Raw genomic sequence first — 17999 nt, forward strand, 5'->3', positions numbered from 1 at the left:
TTTTTTGCTGCATACAGCTGTGGCATTGTCCTTTGCTGGGACTTAATTTTTTCTATTTCAGTGGTGATTATAAACAGAATATAGTTGCCTGAACAGTGTAAGTGGGGGAGTCCTGAGATGTGTGTGGGAGGAGCAGAATTCCACAGTGGCGGGTGCTTTCAAAATATTTAGAAGACTGTCTAAACCAATTGCATGCTTGAAGATACACACTGCCTGCACTAATTTCATCATGATAAAAGGCATTACCTTATTTGTCTTTCTGTATTGTGCTGTTTTTGGATGGAACGTTTATGCATCCAGAAGACAGAAGAATACTTAGAAAGTTCAGTCTGGTCAGTACTGGAGGAACCTCATTACTGGTGTTTGCTGGTCGTTAAAGTCTTTTTTCTATTGATCGTTCATTCATCTTCAGTAACTATTTTCCTGGTCAGAGACTGGGTGGGACACACCCTTAAAGCGATGCCAGTCCATCACAGGCCACCATGGACACACACATTCATACACTTATTCACATGCAATTTAGAGTAGCCAATCCACCTGCTTGCATGTTTTTTGGGAGGTGGGATAAACTTGGAAACCTACCTGAACATAGGATGAACATGTGAAATTCTGTGAACAGAGCCAAGTTCAGGATCAATCCAGGGACTATGCTTCCCCAATAAAGTCTGAAAATTGTATTTTAAGGCATTTAATTGAATTTTAAATAGTCTTGGTTTTTATGCTTTAGGTAATTTTTAATTTGGTGTCATTTTTGACACCACAGTTGACATCATATCTTACACATGTTGGAAGAAACGAGCCAATCACTTGAGGCAGGGGTATGTATGAAACGGGCTAATGTCACTTACCTCCTGTTGTGCTACCACCCCTGGAAAAAATTATGGACTCACTACAATTTGAGGATGTTCACCTGGCTTTTTATTTATTTATTTATTTATTTTTATTTTTAAACTTCTGGGCAAATAAACAAATCACAGATATGACACAAAACAATTTTTGTTTAATAGTTGTGCAATCTGGCTTCATAAGACATATCTCAAACAAATTAAATGAATTTATTTTATTTAATGGCTTTTTTTTTTTTTCTTTAAGTAGAGGAAAAAATTGTGGAATTGTCAACAAAAAAATAACTAAAAAATGTGTTTTTTCCTGCGCCTCCTCTGGCTTTATTTGTGAATTAAAGAAAAAAAAATATTATTAATTGTGAACTTGCTTTGGAACAAATATTGAGTATTTTGTTAAATTTGAGGATACCTGTAATTAAAACCATTCTCATCTTGGCTTAAGAAGTCCATCAGCTCTGGAAAGATATTTTTGTTGCAAGATATTTTGTTGCCTTTTTGGCAGGATGTATAACTTTTATATGATAGGCCATTTGGCTAGTGACATCTAAGTAGTGGATGAATCAGATTTATTGGAAGGCCCTTCTAAAATTAAGTCATGTTGCTCACAGTGAATGCCATTACTTTCAGAAGCCTGAAACGTTAACTAGTAATGCAGTCCATGGTTTAGTGGCATCAGGATTGAGGGGACTACCTCAATGATTTGGCCAGCAGAGGGCAAGGCAGTCCATGATTTTCACTGATTTCTTTGGTTATCAGACAGTTTAAACATAATCCAGTTCCTAAATCTGCAGTGTTTTAGTCTTCTGTTGGTTCAGTCAATCAGTCAGAAGAAGGTGTAATGATGCCTTACAGCTAGATTCACAGTGTTCTCACAGCATTGCCAACATAACCCTATTGGGACCATAACCTCAGCATGAGAGTAAACGGATTACTCCTCTGTTTAAAATATTGTTCTTGAATCCAAACAGGCATTGTACCAGCCATTTGTCTTCAGGTTGATAGTAAGGTGTATGACTTCAGCGGTCCTGTATGTGGCGGTCTCGCGTTGCCAGTGTGACTCAGAATTTCAGGACTCCTCCTCCTCCAGGCCTCTCCCCATCCACCCATTCCACTTTCCTGCACACCATCTCACTCACTGTTTACACCGTAATTAAAACACAGCCTATAAAAGGCAATGGCTCTGTTGCCAGACGCGGAATCGTGGAGGGGGTCAGAGCAGCAGGGAGAGAAGGGTTATAAATCGCTTTGATGCTGTCCAAGGCTGCAGCTCACATTCTTGAACCGAAGTGGCCCTGCATGGAGCAGCGAGCACTCCTTCACTCGCCCCCCTACCGTCCTCTGAGAGAACACTTCTGCAGGACAGGACAAAGAATTGGGGGATGGGGTTTTAAGATTTCTGAGAGAAATTACCTACTTTGTTTCTTAATTGTTGAAATTCTCAATTCATAAATTATGTGGGATTTTACATTTCATTTACATCAAGACATCTGCATTAGTGCTGGGGCATTTGATATACTGATATTGTGATTACATCACAGCACACAATTCTTAGATATGGTTATCATCAAAAGAACAGATTTCTGATTGGACACTGAAATAAAGTATCAACTGTTTTTTTCTGTGATGCTTTCTCTAAGGAGACGTTTATTTGACATTTATTGAAGGAATCTCTGGTGACATCTTAACAGCAGATTTTCCACCACAGGAGTCTTTACAGAGAGCTTTGCACTTTCGGCTTCTTCCTTTTCTTATTAATTTCAATAAAGAGAAAAAGAGGCTGGTGCGGGAAAGACTGTCTTCAAGATGTTTTTGCATCTGAACCATTATAATTAGGATCTCTTTTTTTATGATTCCTTTCAAACTGTTTACAGTTTCTCAGTTGAAATCATCATTGTTGGATTTGCATCTTGCATTTTTTTAATTCACTATTTACTTTTATCATTTTAAATGAAATCCTGAGAAAGGTTTTTGTTATTGGGCAAGGGATGTAGGATTATGATGTTCATTCAAATACATAGCCAGGGGTCAGTTTTCCATTAAAGGTGGGCTGAAAGAAGTGTTAGTGTTGGATTTCTGTAGCAAAACAGTCCTTTCATATCTGGCACATGTTGAGAAAAATTAACAGAAAAGGGAAAGGAGATAACAGGATTAGGCCATGTACCCATATAAGGATTTTGTTCCTGAAGGAACATAATATTCACTTGGGTAGTTTCAGAAGAATCATATTTTTCTAATCCCTGGCTGTTTCTGTGTAATGATGTAAATCATGTACAACACATAACCAGGAATGGGAACAAATAAAGAAGTCTTCACTTTTTTCTTTTTTCTTTTCTTTTTTTTTTTTTTTTAGATTTCCTTTCACATTAAGTAGAAAAATACCAACTTACTACATTTCTCTGTAATCATATTTATAAAGTCTTAAGGTGACTTAAATGCTAATAGCAAGCTGTGAGACCTGCCAGCTACACTGCTCGCTATTAGCATTCAGCTAGTTTGTATGGTTATATTTAGCATGCTAGCTAACGCTTGAGAGATTAGGAAGAAAGCCGTTACTGGTTAGCCTTCGCTAATGTTTTCCTCAACATTCTTCATTGAAAGAGGAACTCATTTATCATCATTAACTAAAATGACTCACTAAAGTGATTTGAACCAGATTTGTGACTCTTTCTTGTACCTTTACCTTCGTGCATTATGTAAATTGCAGAGTTTATACTTTTCTACGTAAACTTGATTGAAGAATTTGAAGCGGTTATTCCGGTTTTTTTTTTTTTTTTGCAGAGTATTTATTCAACTGAGCAACCGCACTTTTACCACGACTTTACCTGAATGTAAATACATCACTGCGATTTTAATAGCATTAGAAGATTAATAGCGTTTAAACCCTACACAGTAGCAAACGCTGGCGTTATCTCTATAGCGGTCAATAAACCGACCTCCATATTGGATAAGCTCCATTAACTGCTGAACTGTGCGCACCATGATTTTACAAGCGTTTGGTTTTATTATAAAAATAAAAAAAATAAAAATTTAGTTAGCCATGTCACACAAGATGATTACAAACGATAGCGTAAACATGTGCAAAAAATAAACCCTTCACTAAGCGTTTTTGACTTAGTGAAGAAATATCAGCAGATAATTCATTATAACGCTCTGGAGTTGTGCTGAAGCTACCGTTTGTTCCAGTCACTTTTGGGGGAAAATCCTAAATATATAAACTAATGCTACATTAAATAGACTAATACTATTGCGTATTGGAGAAATCACACGCTACCCCAGATGAAGGCGCTGGACTGAGGCGGGGGTTTAGGGGGAAGTACCCAAGCTGGGGAGCAATCCCGGTGGAAAGGGGAAAACGGGATTGGAGCTCTGAGTGACGTTCACTGGTGGAGGGAGGAGAGAGAGAGACACACACACACACACACACACACAGAGAGAGAGAGAGAGAGCCGCTGGACTCCATTAGCTTCAACCGTGAGGACGCAGTTTGCGGGACTTTTAGTTGGACCAGTTTTCTTTGGAAAAACTTCTCCATGCTAGAATTAAACACACGTTTCGAAGAAGAAAGGTGTTCAAACAGACCTCACGCGACGTCGGAAGTTTAAGGCTTCGCTTTGGGATTTGACTGAACTTTAGCGTACTCGTGAAGGTGAGTGAACCTTATTGTAAAATCCGTCAGCGTGAAAGACTCGCGTTGTGTTTCCTCTGCTTGCACTGGAGGTGTGTATTGTGTTGCTGCTTGGTTTAAAAATATCCGTTTATTAGAAGTGTGTAAACTGTAAGTTTGTAACCAAGGCGTGCTGTACTCATTGAGCTGAGAGTTTATTAGAGTCTCTCTCTCTCTCTGTGTGTGTGTGTGTGTGAGAGTGAGTGAGTGAGGAGTGCTTACGTAATCAGCCATATTCCCGAGCTTCGCTTTACCGTTAGATAAAAGGCCTACAGGTGAACCTGCTCTTACACATTCCAGCTGCTTTATGTTCTCATGTTAACAAGGTTTGTCTTTGGTTCTTTATTGGAAAACTAGCACATTCCTATTATATATATATATATATTTTTTTTTTTTTTACATGGCTGCTTTGTTCAATCGTAAAAATTCAGATAAGTCGCGCGCGCACGTTTGAAAGCGTGTAGTCTATTTATGTCCTAACTTTGAACTCGGCTCATTTTTCAAAAACCTCCACAGTCACTTGTTTGAGACCCTTCCCCTTGTTTGGCTGCATCCCAAATAGCATACAAACCTACAAAGCAGTGTGTCAGAGTACTACGTCACCAGTGACTGTCAAGCATAATGAGTACGAAATGTTTTATTCACTTTTAATCACCCTATTGTATCATTAGCTATATTCATAGCCTGAGTGGATGGTATTGGAACTGACTTTTACTGATTTAGCTTTTTTTTTTTTTTTAACCTATATATATTTTTAATCAGGATATGGCTCTGGATGGTATACGGATGCCTGACGGCTGCTATGCCGATGGCACTTGGGAACTGAAGATGAATGTGACTGACCTGAACAAGGACGTCTCTCTGAGAGTCACAGGAGAAATCCACATTGGCGGAGTCATGCTGAAGCTCGTAGAGAAACTCGGTAAGCTCTGGTTAGTCTGGGACTTAATGCCCACCATGAGCCTGGTTCACACTAAAGGTCGTTCTTCTGAAATAGTTATTCTGTAGCAGGCCTACTATTTGGACAGGGTTACCAGACATGAGGTGATGTCTGTAATGTTGATATGTAGCCCACACAGGATAAAAAAAATCTCTGAATAAATCACAGAGAAGGGAGTGTCTTCAGGATGTACGCATCTCTTGATCACACTGAAAATTCCATTCGTACTACATACACCTCCATTTTAATTCAAACTGATTGTCTTGACCTTTATTACAATCACTTGTTCTAGTTCTTGTGACTGCCATATTGCGCTTGACCATTAGCAGGTCACATGACCTTGACATGTATGTAGGCTATATCTGTATACTCAATAACCTCCCTAGGAGGTTCCAAGTCCGTTTAAATGTTAGCTATGTTTTCTTGATCTGTGCAGTTCCTGGAGTGATTTTGTGCTGAAGAAAAAAAGCACAACATCTATTTCCCTCCAGGATATAATGGGATTCCAGACTCGTGCATGAGCAGTCCACGAAATGAATGATATGATGGCTTAGAACAGGACTAGAATCCCAGAGATAGTCTGGTAATAATTACATTATCTCATCTCCCCACGTAAAACCAGTCCAATCTGAATGACTCACTCCACTGGCTCTCTGTAACTTCATAACACATTCATTCAGCATGAACTTAGAATCCACATCACAGTAATGAACACTTCAGGACATGTGAGCAGAGGCATGAAGCTTCATTAGTAATATTTCACATGATGAAACAGTAACCAGTGTGTTATTTGTCAGGCTTTTAATGAGTCATTAAAACATTGTTGTTGTGTTTTGGGGTTTTTTTTTTTTCTTTCTTTTGGATTGCCGGTGATAGATTGCTTAGTATGGACAAGCTCATTTTAGATACTCCATATTCCTAGTGATTCATGGTTGGAGTTGTCAGCCTTATTTTGTGTCCTCTGTGGTGAAAACTGTGCTACAAGTGGCTCTGTACAGAGACTGAGCTTACGAGTTAACACACAAACACACTTATGGAAACTTGTATGGGTAGCATTATTCAAATAATTGTATTTGTCACACACACAACCATACACAGTATAACGCGTAGTGAAATGCTTTTTACGACCGTCCATGACGTAAAATTGAATTTACATAGTTAGAAAAAGGGAAAGTGGATTTTTTTTTTAATGTATAAAAATATAATGTGATATAAAGATGGGTGGCAGCAAGTCTGATTATAGTTGGTATAAAGTACTGATATGTGCAGTTGTTTTTTGCAATATAATGCTGTGCAACATTAAGCTGAGGTAGTTGTGTTGAAATTGTCCACGTATATAATAAATATTTAGAAATACAGGATAAAGTGGTTACTGAAGATGAATGAATGAACTGCAAAGGCATTATCAAGAAAGTAGTCCACCTCATTTATGTTAATTACACCCGTTATTGTAGTTCACGTGCGCTTTCTCAGTCGCTGCTGATGATGTGTTATGGGTGAGACAGCAACGCAGACTTAAATAAATTTGCCCCAATGTTAACACAAAAGCTAAGGGATGCTTCACCTTGTTGAAACTCTTAATTGTCAGTCTGGGCTAGGAAAAAAAATAAATAAATCAGCCCTACCCCTGTATGTTTTTACACAACACGTAACATGGTGCTGGTTTTGTTTTCACAAAAGGGTTTTTTTTGTTTGTTTGTTTGTTTTTTTTTATTTTTTCCCCCCTAAACCTACATCTCAAACCATTTAATAGTTAATGAGGTGGCATGGATGGCAAAATTGAACCAATTTTTCATTTATTTACTTATTTATTTTCTTGAAGGAGAGCAAGGGCTCATCTCCTGTAGCCATCTGTCCCAGCCTGCCCTGGTTCAGCATGTCTCTCTGTATATTGTTAATGATACTTATTTGTATGTATTGGGATAGACTTGTCTAACCTGTTCATGGAATAGTGAAAGCAACACAAAAAACAAACAAGCTAACCTGTTCTTATACATGTTGCAGTAACAATAGCCTACCATTTTGATTGAGGAGATTAGTTACATGTTGAATGTTTGGTTGTCCCACTTTGATTGTTACATATTTCAAAACTATTGTTGTAAGGACCGTCTTTTGTAAGCTTTTGTCTGTGACCTCTGTTGGCGAAATGCATTTCGACCTTGTTATGTTGATTAACTTTCTAGAAAATGTGTATTTCTAGGTATATTGTACCCTCAAGAGATATGCCCTGTACCGCTCTTATCAGCCACTAGTTATTCCCTTGAATTTGCCAACCAGCCCCCTCTAAACATTTGAGGACCAGGCAATGTTTGTATAAGAGAGGTCAGAGTAGAAGCAATGGCAATTATTAACCCTTAAGGTTAGTAGGAACTCCGTGGGGAGCATATGTGTGGGAATAACAGTTTTAGTCTACACGCTCCATTACTCCTGAGTGAAATTAGTTTTGTATTTTTACTCCGAGATGAACTGAGAAATTGCTCTGAAACTGCATGTTACATGTGATTGTAAGGTGTTGTTTGTCGCCAAGTCGTAGCCAAATCTTAACTTGTGTCAATATTTACGAGTGGAATCCTTTTTCTTTTCTTTTTTTGCACACTAATTTGCCCAAGTTGAAATTGATGTAATCTGGAGGATGGTTGGGGTAACGGTTGATGAATTGAAATGGAAAGCATTACCCGTTATAGATTTCCTGCAGTGCCTGTGAGGCCATGAAGAATCTCTCTATAAGGACAGCACTGTCATGTGTAAGAGGGTTCACTGACCTAATATGGCTCTTAAGATCTAGAAGAGCCATTTAGTAATAGGACGCTCTTGTTCTGTTCTGTCCTTTCTATTACTGACCTTGTTTTAATTTTGCTCTTCCCCCATTGTGACATTGTTGCAATCTTGTGTCCTTATGAGATTATTTTGAAAGCTTTGTCCAGTTTTTCGTGAGACACACACAGTGCACGTTTCTAGCACACTCGGGCACTTTCTGTCCTTTCCCACTGACATGCACAACCAGACATTGCAAGGCTAGAGTATTTGGTTCACGCAGTACTGTTTGTATGTTGTCCATATTTACAGGAGTGGACATATCACTAGCCTTGGTACCTGAGACAAGCAGATTTTGTTTCCAGGCTATTAGTGTTGTTGTTTTTTTTTTTTTAATTGATAGTTGCCCAGTGGATAAGTGGATTCAACAACCAGAAAGTTTTACTTGTCCGTTGGGCTAGAAAATGAATTTATGATTTGTCCACCCCTGTTTTATGTGTAGTTTGAGGGAGAGATGTATACGTTTCCTCATGTGAAATCAATTACTGTAACATCTTTGATCTATTCTCCTACATGCTCTTACTCGTTCACTCAGCAATTCTTCCGACGGCCTTAATGGATTAAATGTTAATGCCAGGAAAGTGCTTCATCGATTACTGTGGTCATTTCCGCCAGATCTTTTTAGAAGAGCGTTATTTAAGGTTTGATGATCAGGATCCTCCAACGACCTGCAGTGCATTTTGAGCGTCTACGTGTTCAATTCTTGCCCTTCTGCCACAGTCTTATCTTTAATATGCCTGGCATATCTTTTATCACTTGTCTCTTCCTTTGAAGCCAGGTCTTCTTTTGCCTCACCGAATACAGTGCAAATGAAATCTCAGGAATCCTAATGACTGAACTTGGATATCATTTAAATGGAGGTTGGAAAAGTGATTGTTTGAGTCTCCAGCGTGTGATCAAAGCACAAGTCTGTCACTGAGGAGATTCTGCCTTCTCAATAGTGTGTAGTGAGAGATTGTATAATAACTCGCAGAGATGAGAAAAGCAAACTTTTGGAATTTGAAAGAGAAATCTGAGATGGAGAAGGAGATTTTTTTTTTTTTTTTGCCATTGAGTCAGCAGCCATTTGTTTTAAATATTTGCCAAGCGTTCGTCAGTAATGCATTAAAGCACACAATGTTGGACTGGGTTCATATGTTGGCCCTCTGTTTCTGTTTCCAGCCAGAGAGCTAAGGGGAAAGGGGATTGAGAGGAGTGGATTATGTGTGTTGGGCCCCCAGCATGTGACGTGAGATGCTCTACTAGAATTCCATAAAAGTCTTCTGTTGAACAGGAAATGACTTCCAGGGTTTGGCATTTTCCCTGGACACTGCCGTCATCACAGTATTTTCTGCTGCTTGCTTCTGCTCCTAGCTTCTCTTCAGTTTCTGGCATGCAGTACGTTACTCCTTTTTTAGACCTGAATGATATTTTTCCAGATGTTGTGCAATTATTACCCTTACGAACAGACTAGGAATACAATCTCGTGTTATGAGTGAAGGCAATCTAGCCAAGGACAATAGTTCATCACAAAATGAAAGAATTCACTGAAGAAAATCTTGAAATACTGACTAGGTTAGACTCGTGATTTCTCCTTTTCTTGTACAGATGTCTGTTTTTCTAGTCACTATAGTGTTGAAGCAAGGGGAAGATCACCCATTGTTGATAATGGAGTAGGGGTTTTCAAGGAAACGGACACTGTTTTACACAGGAAGCAGCAGTTCCTGTGTAGGTGGGTTTTTTTTTTTTTTTTTTTTTTTTTTTTTTTTTTTTTAAACTTGACCTCCCTGCATTGGGGTTTTTGGAGCCTGCAAGCCTTCCCAGAATTCTTTCAATTTTGTAATCAAGTTACATTTATACGCATGGATATCCGGATCATGGGGAAAACCTGGGATGTGACGCTTTTTTTTCTGACTAGCAAAGCATTGTGTATTTCGCAAGAATCAAATGGTGCTCATGTTGTACTTTACCTCCGTACATTTGGAGTTTTTGGAACCTCAAAAAATCAGAAATGGCGAAAACCTAGGATTTCCACACTTTATTTCCGAGGTATTGCGGGTCCTTAAAACGTCTAAAATCCAATCATCTGAATATTCGCCCTTAAAATGTCTTCAATATGATTTTGACAGGTCTTAAAAATTGTTTGGATTAAAAGTTAACGTTCCTTTTATAAAGTTCTAAAATTCTCACTTTTAAATGTGTTTGTAGGAAATATCACGGCATTACAAAACCGAACCAATAACCCCTCGTGTAAACTGTGCAGTCCGGTCAGAATTTATCGGAGCACGTCCAGTGTGTCATGACATGGTGTGTGAGCTAATGTGGACGTGAAATAGGTCTTAAACTGCATTCATAATGGTCTTAAAAAGTCTTAAATTTAGCTTGTTGAAACCTGCAGAAGCCCTGTATTTATTGGAGAAGCTGTGCAGTCTAAGCAAGACATGATGCGTATTATCAGAATCACAAATCATAACTCGCTTTATTCTGTAATGATTTGTGGTTTTAATTTGCACTGCGACGGTGCATGTTTGCTATTATGACTGGGCGGACGTTGCTTTGGTTCTGTAAGGTAATTTGTATGGTAGCGTCTTTTGGACGTTCTAATCTAGTATACAGGAAGTAGTTAGGTTAAGTAGGGGCCCTTCCCAGTGCAGATCTTTCCTGCTGCTCTGATCTGATCCTGCTGTGATTTAGTGTTTATTTGAAGCCCAGTGGCTCCTTCACTCAGGCTGAATCCTCCTGCATGCACTTTCCTGAAACATCACTGTTTATATTTCTATCACAGATATGTCGAACAGTTTTACATTTCTAAAATGGTTGAAATTAGAATCTTCATTCCAACTGTTAGTTAACGTGCTTGTCTTCCACCAACCAGTTGTAAAATTGTATTATTTATCGTGCCATACACTGATGTATGAAAGTTAGGTGTGGCACTGATCTCCAACCAAAGCTTTCAAATAACACACAGCCTATCATAGCAGCCATCTGGGCAAATATAAACATTTGGCTGGACTTCCTCTTGGAAGTCACCACCCCCCTCTTCCCCATCACTGAGTAAGTGATTCTGTGTTGGAGCTCTTGATGTAGAAGCCGGCAGATGATGTCAGGCAAATCGTGGTTGTTTGGGTGATGTTTCCCAGCTGTTCTGTTTTTAGGTCTGTGAAGCCGTGAGGCTTTCATGGGCATTGATTGATGTCCATATGACCGCTCATGTAATGTGATTAAAAGACTTTAGCTGTATCATATAATTGTATAAAGCTGCAAAAGAGAGTGCTGCTACATGTTGAGACTGTAATACAGATGTGTATGACTGTCTATTTCTAAGGACAAGCTTTAAAACAAAATCAGTGCATTACTTATTGTAGACTAAACCAGCGTTTCCCAGACTTTTCTTCAGTCACGATACCCTTTTGAATATTTTAAAAACTAAATTGTGGCACCTTATACAAACACTGATGCTAGCCAGCGTTAGTTACATGAGGATGAAGTTGATGGTCCAGAAGCATCTGGAGCTTTTCTTTTAAGAAATCTGTCCATATTCTTTTGCACTACACACGCATCGTCACACGCTAATCATTAGGATGAAACACATGCATACGTTACACGTACTGATGTTCACGTGTTGATGACAGGTCAGCGAGGGGGGTTGAAGGGGAGGGAATTACTTTTTTATATATAATTTAATAAAATTATTATATTTATTATATATATATATTATTATTATTAATAGGTAATTATTATGCGTGTGTGTTTGTCATTACTTCTGTGTTATTATTTCAGACATCAGATATTTCATATATTTGAAATATTTTCTACACATTTTAGCATTTTTGAAGGTTTTTTACACGGCACCCCTGCTCTCGTCAGACAGCACCCTGGTTGGAAAACACTGGACTACTTGAAGCTTTTGGTGTGTCTGAATGATGATTGGATACTCAGTAAAATCGCATCTGATTCTATATAGGTGTGTATAATTTTGGCAAACACGACATGATAGTCATGTGAAAAAATAAGTAAACACCTTGGAAATTGTTGCCTTTTTTGATCATGTTTGAAACAGTTCCTATTAATGAAGTAGATATACTTGTACAAAGCCACAAGGAAAATGAGATTTTTTTTTCAACAGAAATAGCAATAGACGTGATGTTCTTCTGTGGAAAAATAAATACACCCTTGGCCTCGGAAGCTAGTATTGCCCCTTTGAGCAGAAATAACTTCTGCATAATTGTCCACTAGGCTTGCTGGAATTTTTGACCACTCTTCCATGCAATATTCTTTCAGTTTCAAGATGTTTAAGGGTTTTCTTGCATGTACTGCCTGTTTCAAATCCCCCCACAACATTTCAATGGGATTGAAATCCGGGCAATGACTTTCAATATCCATTTGGTTATCAAAATCAATTTGGCCAGTCAATATCCCTCCATTTCTTCTTTTTGAGCCATTCCTTAGTATATTTGCTAGTGTGCTTAGGATCGTTTATCCTGTTGAAAGAAACATTTTCGGTTCAACGTTTGGACAGATGGTCTCACATTATCTTCAAGCACTCTGATATGACTCAGAATTCATAGTTGAATCAATGAATGCAAGCTGTCCAGTCCCTGAGGCAGCAAAGCAACCCCAAACCATGACATTTCCACCACCCGTGCTTCACAGTTGGTATGCTTCTCCTGAAAAGCTGTTTTTGGTCTGCGCCAAATATGTCTGCAATTACTGTGGACAAACAACTGTCTTTGAGTCGTCTGTCCAGAGCACATTATTCCAAAAGGCCTGGTTTTTGCCTATATGCTCATTGGCAAATTGTAGTCTTGCAAAGGCTTTTCCTGGCACGCCTTCCATGCAGGTCAAATTTGTGCAATGTCTTTCCGATTGTAGAAGCATGCACTTTGACACCAACAGCTGCAAGACTTACTAGCAGATCCTGTGATGAACTTTTGTGGTTCTTAGAGACTTCTTTTTTTATCAGACAGTCTGCTCTTTGGCTGAATTTGCTATGACAGCCAGTCCTGGACATTTGAAATCTGCTCCACCTGTAGGTTATTTCTTTACAGTAGAATGATGTATTTCAAATAATTTGGAGATCTTTTTAAATCCCTTGCCAGACTCCTAGGTATCCACAGACTTTTTTTCTGAAGGCCTCACAGGACTCTTTAGATCTTGCCATGATGACAGCACACACCTCAATAGCAAAGGGAAAACCAGACACTAGATATGAGAGCAGTATAAACAAGACCGGTTCCACCTGCACACCCTACGCAGGTTCTGAACACTGGCACCCAATCCTGAACAAATGATTCTAATTTTATGGATTTGAAGGTGTGATAAATGTAGGGGCGTACTTACTTTGTCCATGTGACTTATTTGTTTTTTGTTCATTTCAACAGTGAAAATTACTACAAAATATCAATTTTATGTGTAATTTGATAGTGTATCACCTTTATTAATGGGCACTGTTTCAGAGAAGATCAAATATTTGCTAGTCCAGATATGTCAAAAAAAGCCAACAATTTCCATGGGGTGTACTTAATTTTTCACATGACTATATATGAACAATGTGAGGTGGTCCTTAGTGTTTTGGCAGTTTTGGGGTTGGCCAGTCCTCCTAGATCTTTCTGGATATACCTGGCTCCACCACTAATCTCCAGGCTAGAGTATGTCCTCATTGTGCCGGTGGTAATCTCCGGGGGAACTTTTGCCTTGCTTAACCGGAGGCTTTGTTTTTTTCCCACCGCTCTGTGTTCAGTCATTATTCCCCCCTGATCAGGTTAAGGGGATCATTGCATGTGTCCTCAGGGATGTTTGAGTGTCTCAAAACAAGATCAGAGGGACCATTATTGATCGAGGTTGCTCTCTAGATGACCGTGACCCCCTATTGGTCCTTGACATGTCCTTGAGAAAGAGCATACGAAGGAGCAGGCTTAGTTTCACTCTTCCAGTCATATTATCATCAATTGTAGACCAGTGTTTCAAAAGGCTTTTGTGTATTCTCTAGATCAGCATTTGAGAGATTGATTTCGACCTTTGTTGGATCATGAAAATTTAATGGTAAAATGTATAATAGAGTGGAATTGGTGGTGCACAGACACCACAGGATAAACATTTATTGTGAACATTTTATAGTATTTTTGATCTCTCTGATTTATAAGCACTCAACAACAATTGAGCTTTGTGTTTCGGGGTAAACATACGGGAGGACTGCTTGCATGTGGAGAAGATGAAACTTGAGCTTTGGAGTGTCTGCTGATGTTTTGGCCTGGGGAGTCTTTAATGAGAACTCCTTTTCTTCTGTAGTTTGATTTTGCCATGAGCCAGAAATCTGACTTGACTGGAATGCAGCAATGAGTCTGCTCCATTGTTTTTGTAGATACTTAAAATGTCATTAGTAAGATTTTGGAGGGTTGTGTTCGAAATGTGTTTGGATCACTGGGATTCATCATGGTGGCACTTGTTGTATATCTTTTTTAAAGGTACAGTATCTCACAAAAGTGAGTACACCCCTCACATTTTTGTGAATATTTGATTATATCTTTTCATGTGACAACACTGAAGAAGTGAAGAAGTTTACTACAGTGTAAAGTAGTGAGTGTACAGTTTGTGTAACAGTGTAAATTTGCTGTCACCTCAAAATAAGTCAACACACAGCCTTTAATGTCTAAACTGCTGACAGCAAAAGTGAGTACACCCCTAAGTGAAAATGTCCAAATTGGGCCCAAAGTGTCAATATTTTGTGTGGCCACCATTATTTTCCAGCACTGCCTTAACCCTCTGTGGCATGGGTTCACCAGAGCTTCTCAAGATGCCACTGGAGTCCTCTTCCACTCCTCCAAGACGACCACTGCCTTGCTGCCAGTGTTCTGTCAGCTCATAACGCTTTACTTGGGGTGGGTGTGGCTCAGGTGGTAGAGCGGGTTGTCTACTAATCGTAGGGTTGGCGGTTCGATTCCCAGCCCATGTGACTCCACATGCCGAAGTGTCCTTGGGCAAGACACTCAACCCCAAGTTGCTCCCGATGACAAGTTAGCGCCTTGCATGGCAGCTCTGCTACCATTTGTGTATGAGTGTGTGTATGTGTGTGTGTGTGTGTGTGTGTGTGTGGGTGAATGAAACACTATGAGCGCTTTGGATAAAAGTGCTATGTAAGTGCAGACCATTTACCATTCTGAATTCATTCATCTAGGAATGCATTGGCGTTCAGAACGGCATTCATTTTCCTTGACATGGATTCTACAAGAGGCTTGTATGCATTTTTGCAGGAATGTTGTACCATTTGGAAATTATTCCAGTGCTTAGTTGCCGCTCACTGGGTGTCTTGATGTAAACAACTCTTTCCATTTCATCCCAAAGATGCTCAGTAGGGTTGAGATCCAGGACTGTGCAGGCCAGTGAAACAATGAAAGCTTGCTCTTGGAGCAATTCGTTGACGGTACCTTCTTTCTGACAGGGTACATCCTGGGGGCTAACTAACTATGCATACACTGTCTGCCATGAAGCAATAAAGTTGCTCGGCTCTTCATGTTTTTCGCTGACACACAAAATGTTCAGCTCTAGCTTTTTGGGATCAGATAATTATTACATTCTGGGATGACAGTCTATAAAATGTACTGACTTGTTATGTTTTGATGAAAACAAATGGGAGTTTTCAGCAAGGAAAAATAGCTACTCGCTGTGACTAACATCAGCAGATAACCACAACCTTTAATCTCCCCTTCGGGGTATGTGTGTGTATATGCACGTGTCAGACTGATCACTTAAATGCATTAGACTTAAATCTGTAAGAGAAAAGTAATGATTGATAGAAAGGAGCAGCAACACATGATCCAGTCATTGAAGTTTGCAATGTCATTGCTGTTATAAATCGGTGTACTTCATCCGGATACCTGTTCATGCTTGTCACGTTTGCAATTGATCTGATTATATAAGTAGCTCAATATCATACCTGTTCCAGGCAGCACAGCATGCATTTGGGAAGTCATCGGAACCTGAGTGCATGAACGGTGCTTTCAGTCGATTCCTCAATCGATAATTGTATGTGCTTTTTGAGAGATTTTACTCTTTCTGTACTTGAACCTTTTTAGAAACATTGAACAAACATCTCTTTCGGGATGCCATTAGCATTAGTAATTCTCAGCTCGGTGGCTTTTAGGTTTTGATTTATACCCTACTCTTCTCCAAAAGCTTGCCCTTTATAAACACAAGGCAGTGAAGAGACACTGGTGTGTACAGGAGGCACGTAGTCAGCCTAGCTTCTCCACATGTATTATATAAATGACGCTTCTTTATTTGTTTCTCCAAGTGTTCAGGGAAAATGTCTCCGTGTTTATAGTGTAAATGTGAAAATTAGTCCTATTGGAACGCACTCCACATTTTGCTTGCATTTTAATGACTTCACATTTTAGATTCTTTTTAATCATGCAACCACATTTTGAGAGCCGGGAGAGCGACAGTTTCTTTAAAAAGGTTTGCATGATCACGTCATACTGTGAACTAAACGTGACGCAGATCCAAATAATTGCTTATCGTAGCAATAATTGAGCAGCTTGAGACAGCCTGCTTGACTTTGACATGAATTATTAGCCACCCAAATAAGATTTGAAATAAAAAGTGTAAAAGATGAGGCTTATGCTTATGGATTGACTCATTAGTACTTAAGCAGAGGATTAGATGGATGTTGTAGGCCTGTCTACCCGCATGCCTACCGAAATCATAAAACCTCATTTCATCTACAGCTCCAGACTGCTGCTCTGCATTCAGTGCACCCAATTACTTAGCCCTGCTTTCGTTTAGCTACAACATTACATCATCCCCTGGCAGCCTGTATTTTTAGCCAGGAGAAACCATTGGCCAGCAGCAGATTGAATTACCAGCCTTTATACAGGCTGTGTGATAGATGACCGTTAGACCCCCCACCCCCCACCCCGCCCCCATACTGTTCAGATACGGATTGAAAGCGGGACTAGGACAGAGGCTTGTTTTGTGTCTTCGTGTACAGCTGAGTGTCACAACTAATGCAGCTCTCGCTCCATCACTAGAATTTTATAAAAGGTTTAGCTTTGCCACATGCTTTCCCCCCAGCTCAGTTTAAGGTTTGCCAAGAGAATAAGTGCTGGCATCTAAATATAGCAAGTAATTGGTGTACTATGTGGCAATGAGACCGCTCCACCCAGTTTATTCAGCGTACACAGTCTTAGAGATTCTCAGGACAAAAATGGAAGCTGACCATTATCATGACTTCGCCTTTTAAGGAACTACGTTAATCTTGTGCTGTAAGCTCATAACTTGAATTTATAGGTATTACATTATTTGAATGCTCTGATTTATTGCCTGTGTAGTTGCCTCGATTTGAGTTATTGTAGAACCCATCACTGTGTGGAAATGTAGTGTTGTCTTTAGCTGACTTAGCACTGTGAAAGTAAGCGTCCTGCCGTTACATGCCAAGCCCCTGCGACACCCCGGCAGGCGTTCACACAACAGGGAAATCACACACAGCTTCGCTACCATACGTCACACCCGCTCTCCATTTTCATACTGCCAAAAATCAAAACCAGACTTTTTTCCTCTTTACGTGCAGGGAGCTTGAAGATTGTTTACGGTTAGGTCAAGTTAGCGGAAAAGTTCTGCCGAACGGTTGCTGTTTTGCCGATTAGAGGTTTTCTCAACACACTGTTGCTTGGCATCAGACCGCTGATTGACGTAGCTAAGTGGCACTATGGAGGGCGATTATTGTAAACCAAGATGATGAATAGAGTGTAACGCTTTATTT

General features: G+C 39.5%; 1 protein-coding gene across 4 annotated transcripts in view; it reads left to right on the forward strand.

Annotated features, from left to right (window-relative positions):
• Nucleotides 1-4165: 4165 nt before the first annotated feature.
• The window catches only part of fermt2 (FERM domain containing kindlin 2), a 44456-nt gene continuing 30622 nt past the window's right edge, over nucleotides 4166-17999 (forward strand). For all 4 annotated transcript variants that reach the window (XM_017476059.2, XM_017476060.2, XM_017476061.2 and 1 more), the window contains exons 1-2: nucleotides 4166-4491; nucleotides 5272-5431. In XM_017476059.2, the coding sequence (XP_017331548.1) occupies nucleotides 5275-5431 (157 nt within the window). In that variant the 5' untranslated portion in view covers nucleotides 4166-4491; nucleotides 5272-5274. The remainder of the gene's footprint in view (nucleotides 4492-5271; nucleotides 5432-17999) is intronic.

The sequence above is a fragment of the Ictalurus punctatus genome, chromosome 9 (genome assembly GCF_001660625.3).
Source record: "Ictalurus punctatus breed USDA103 chromosome 9, Coco_2.0, whole genome shotgun sequence".
Classification (NCBI taxonomy): Eukaryota; Metazoa; Chordata; class Actinopteri; order Siluriformes; family Ictaluridae; genus Ictalurus; species Ictalurus punctatus.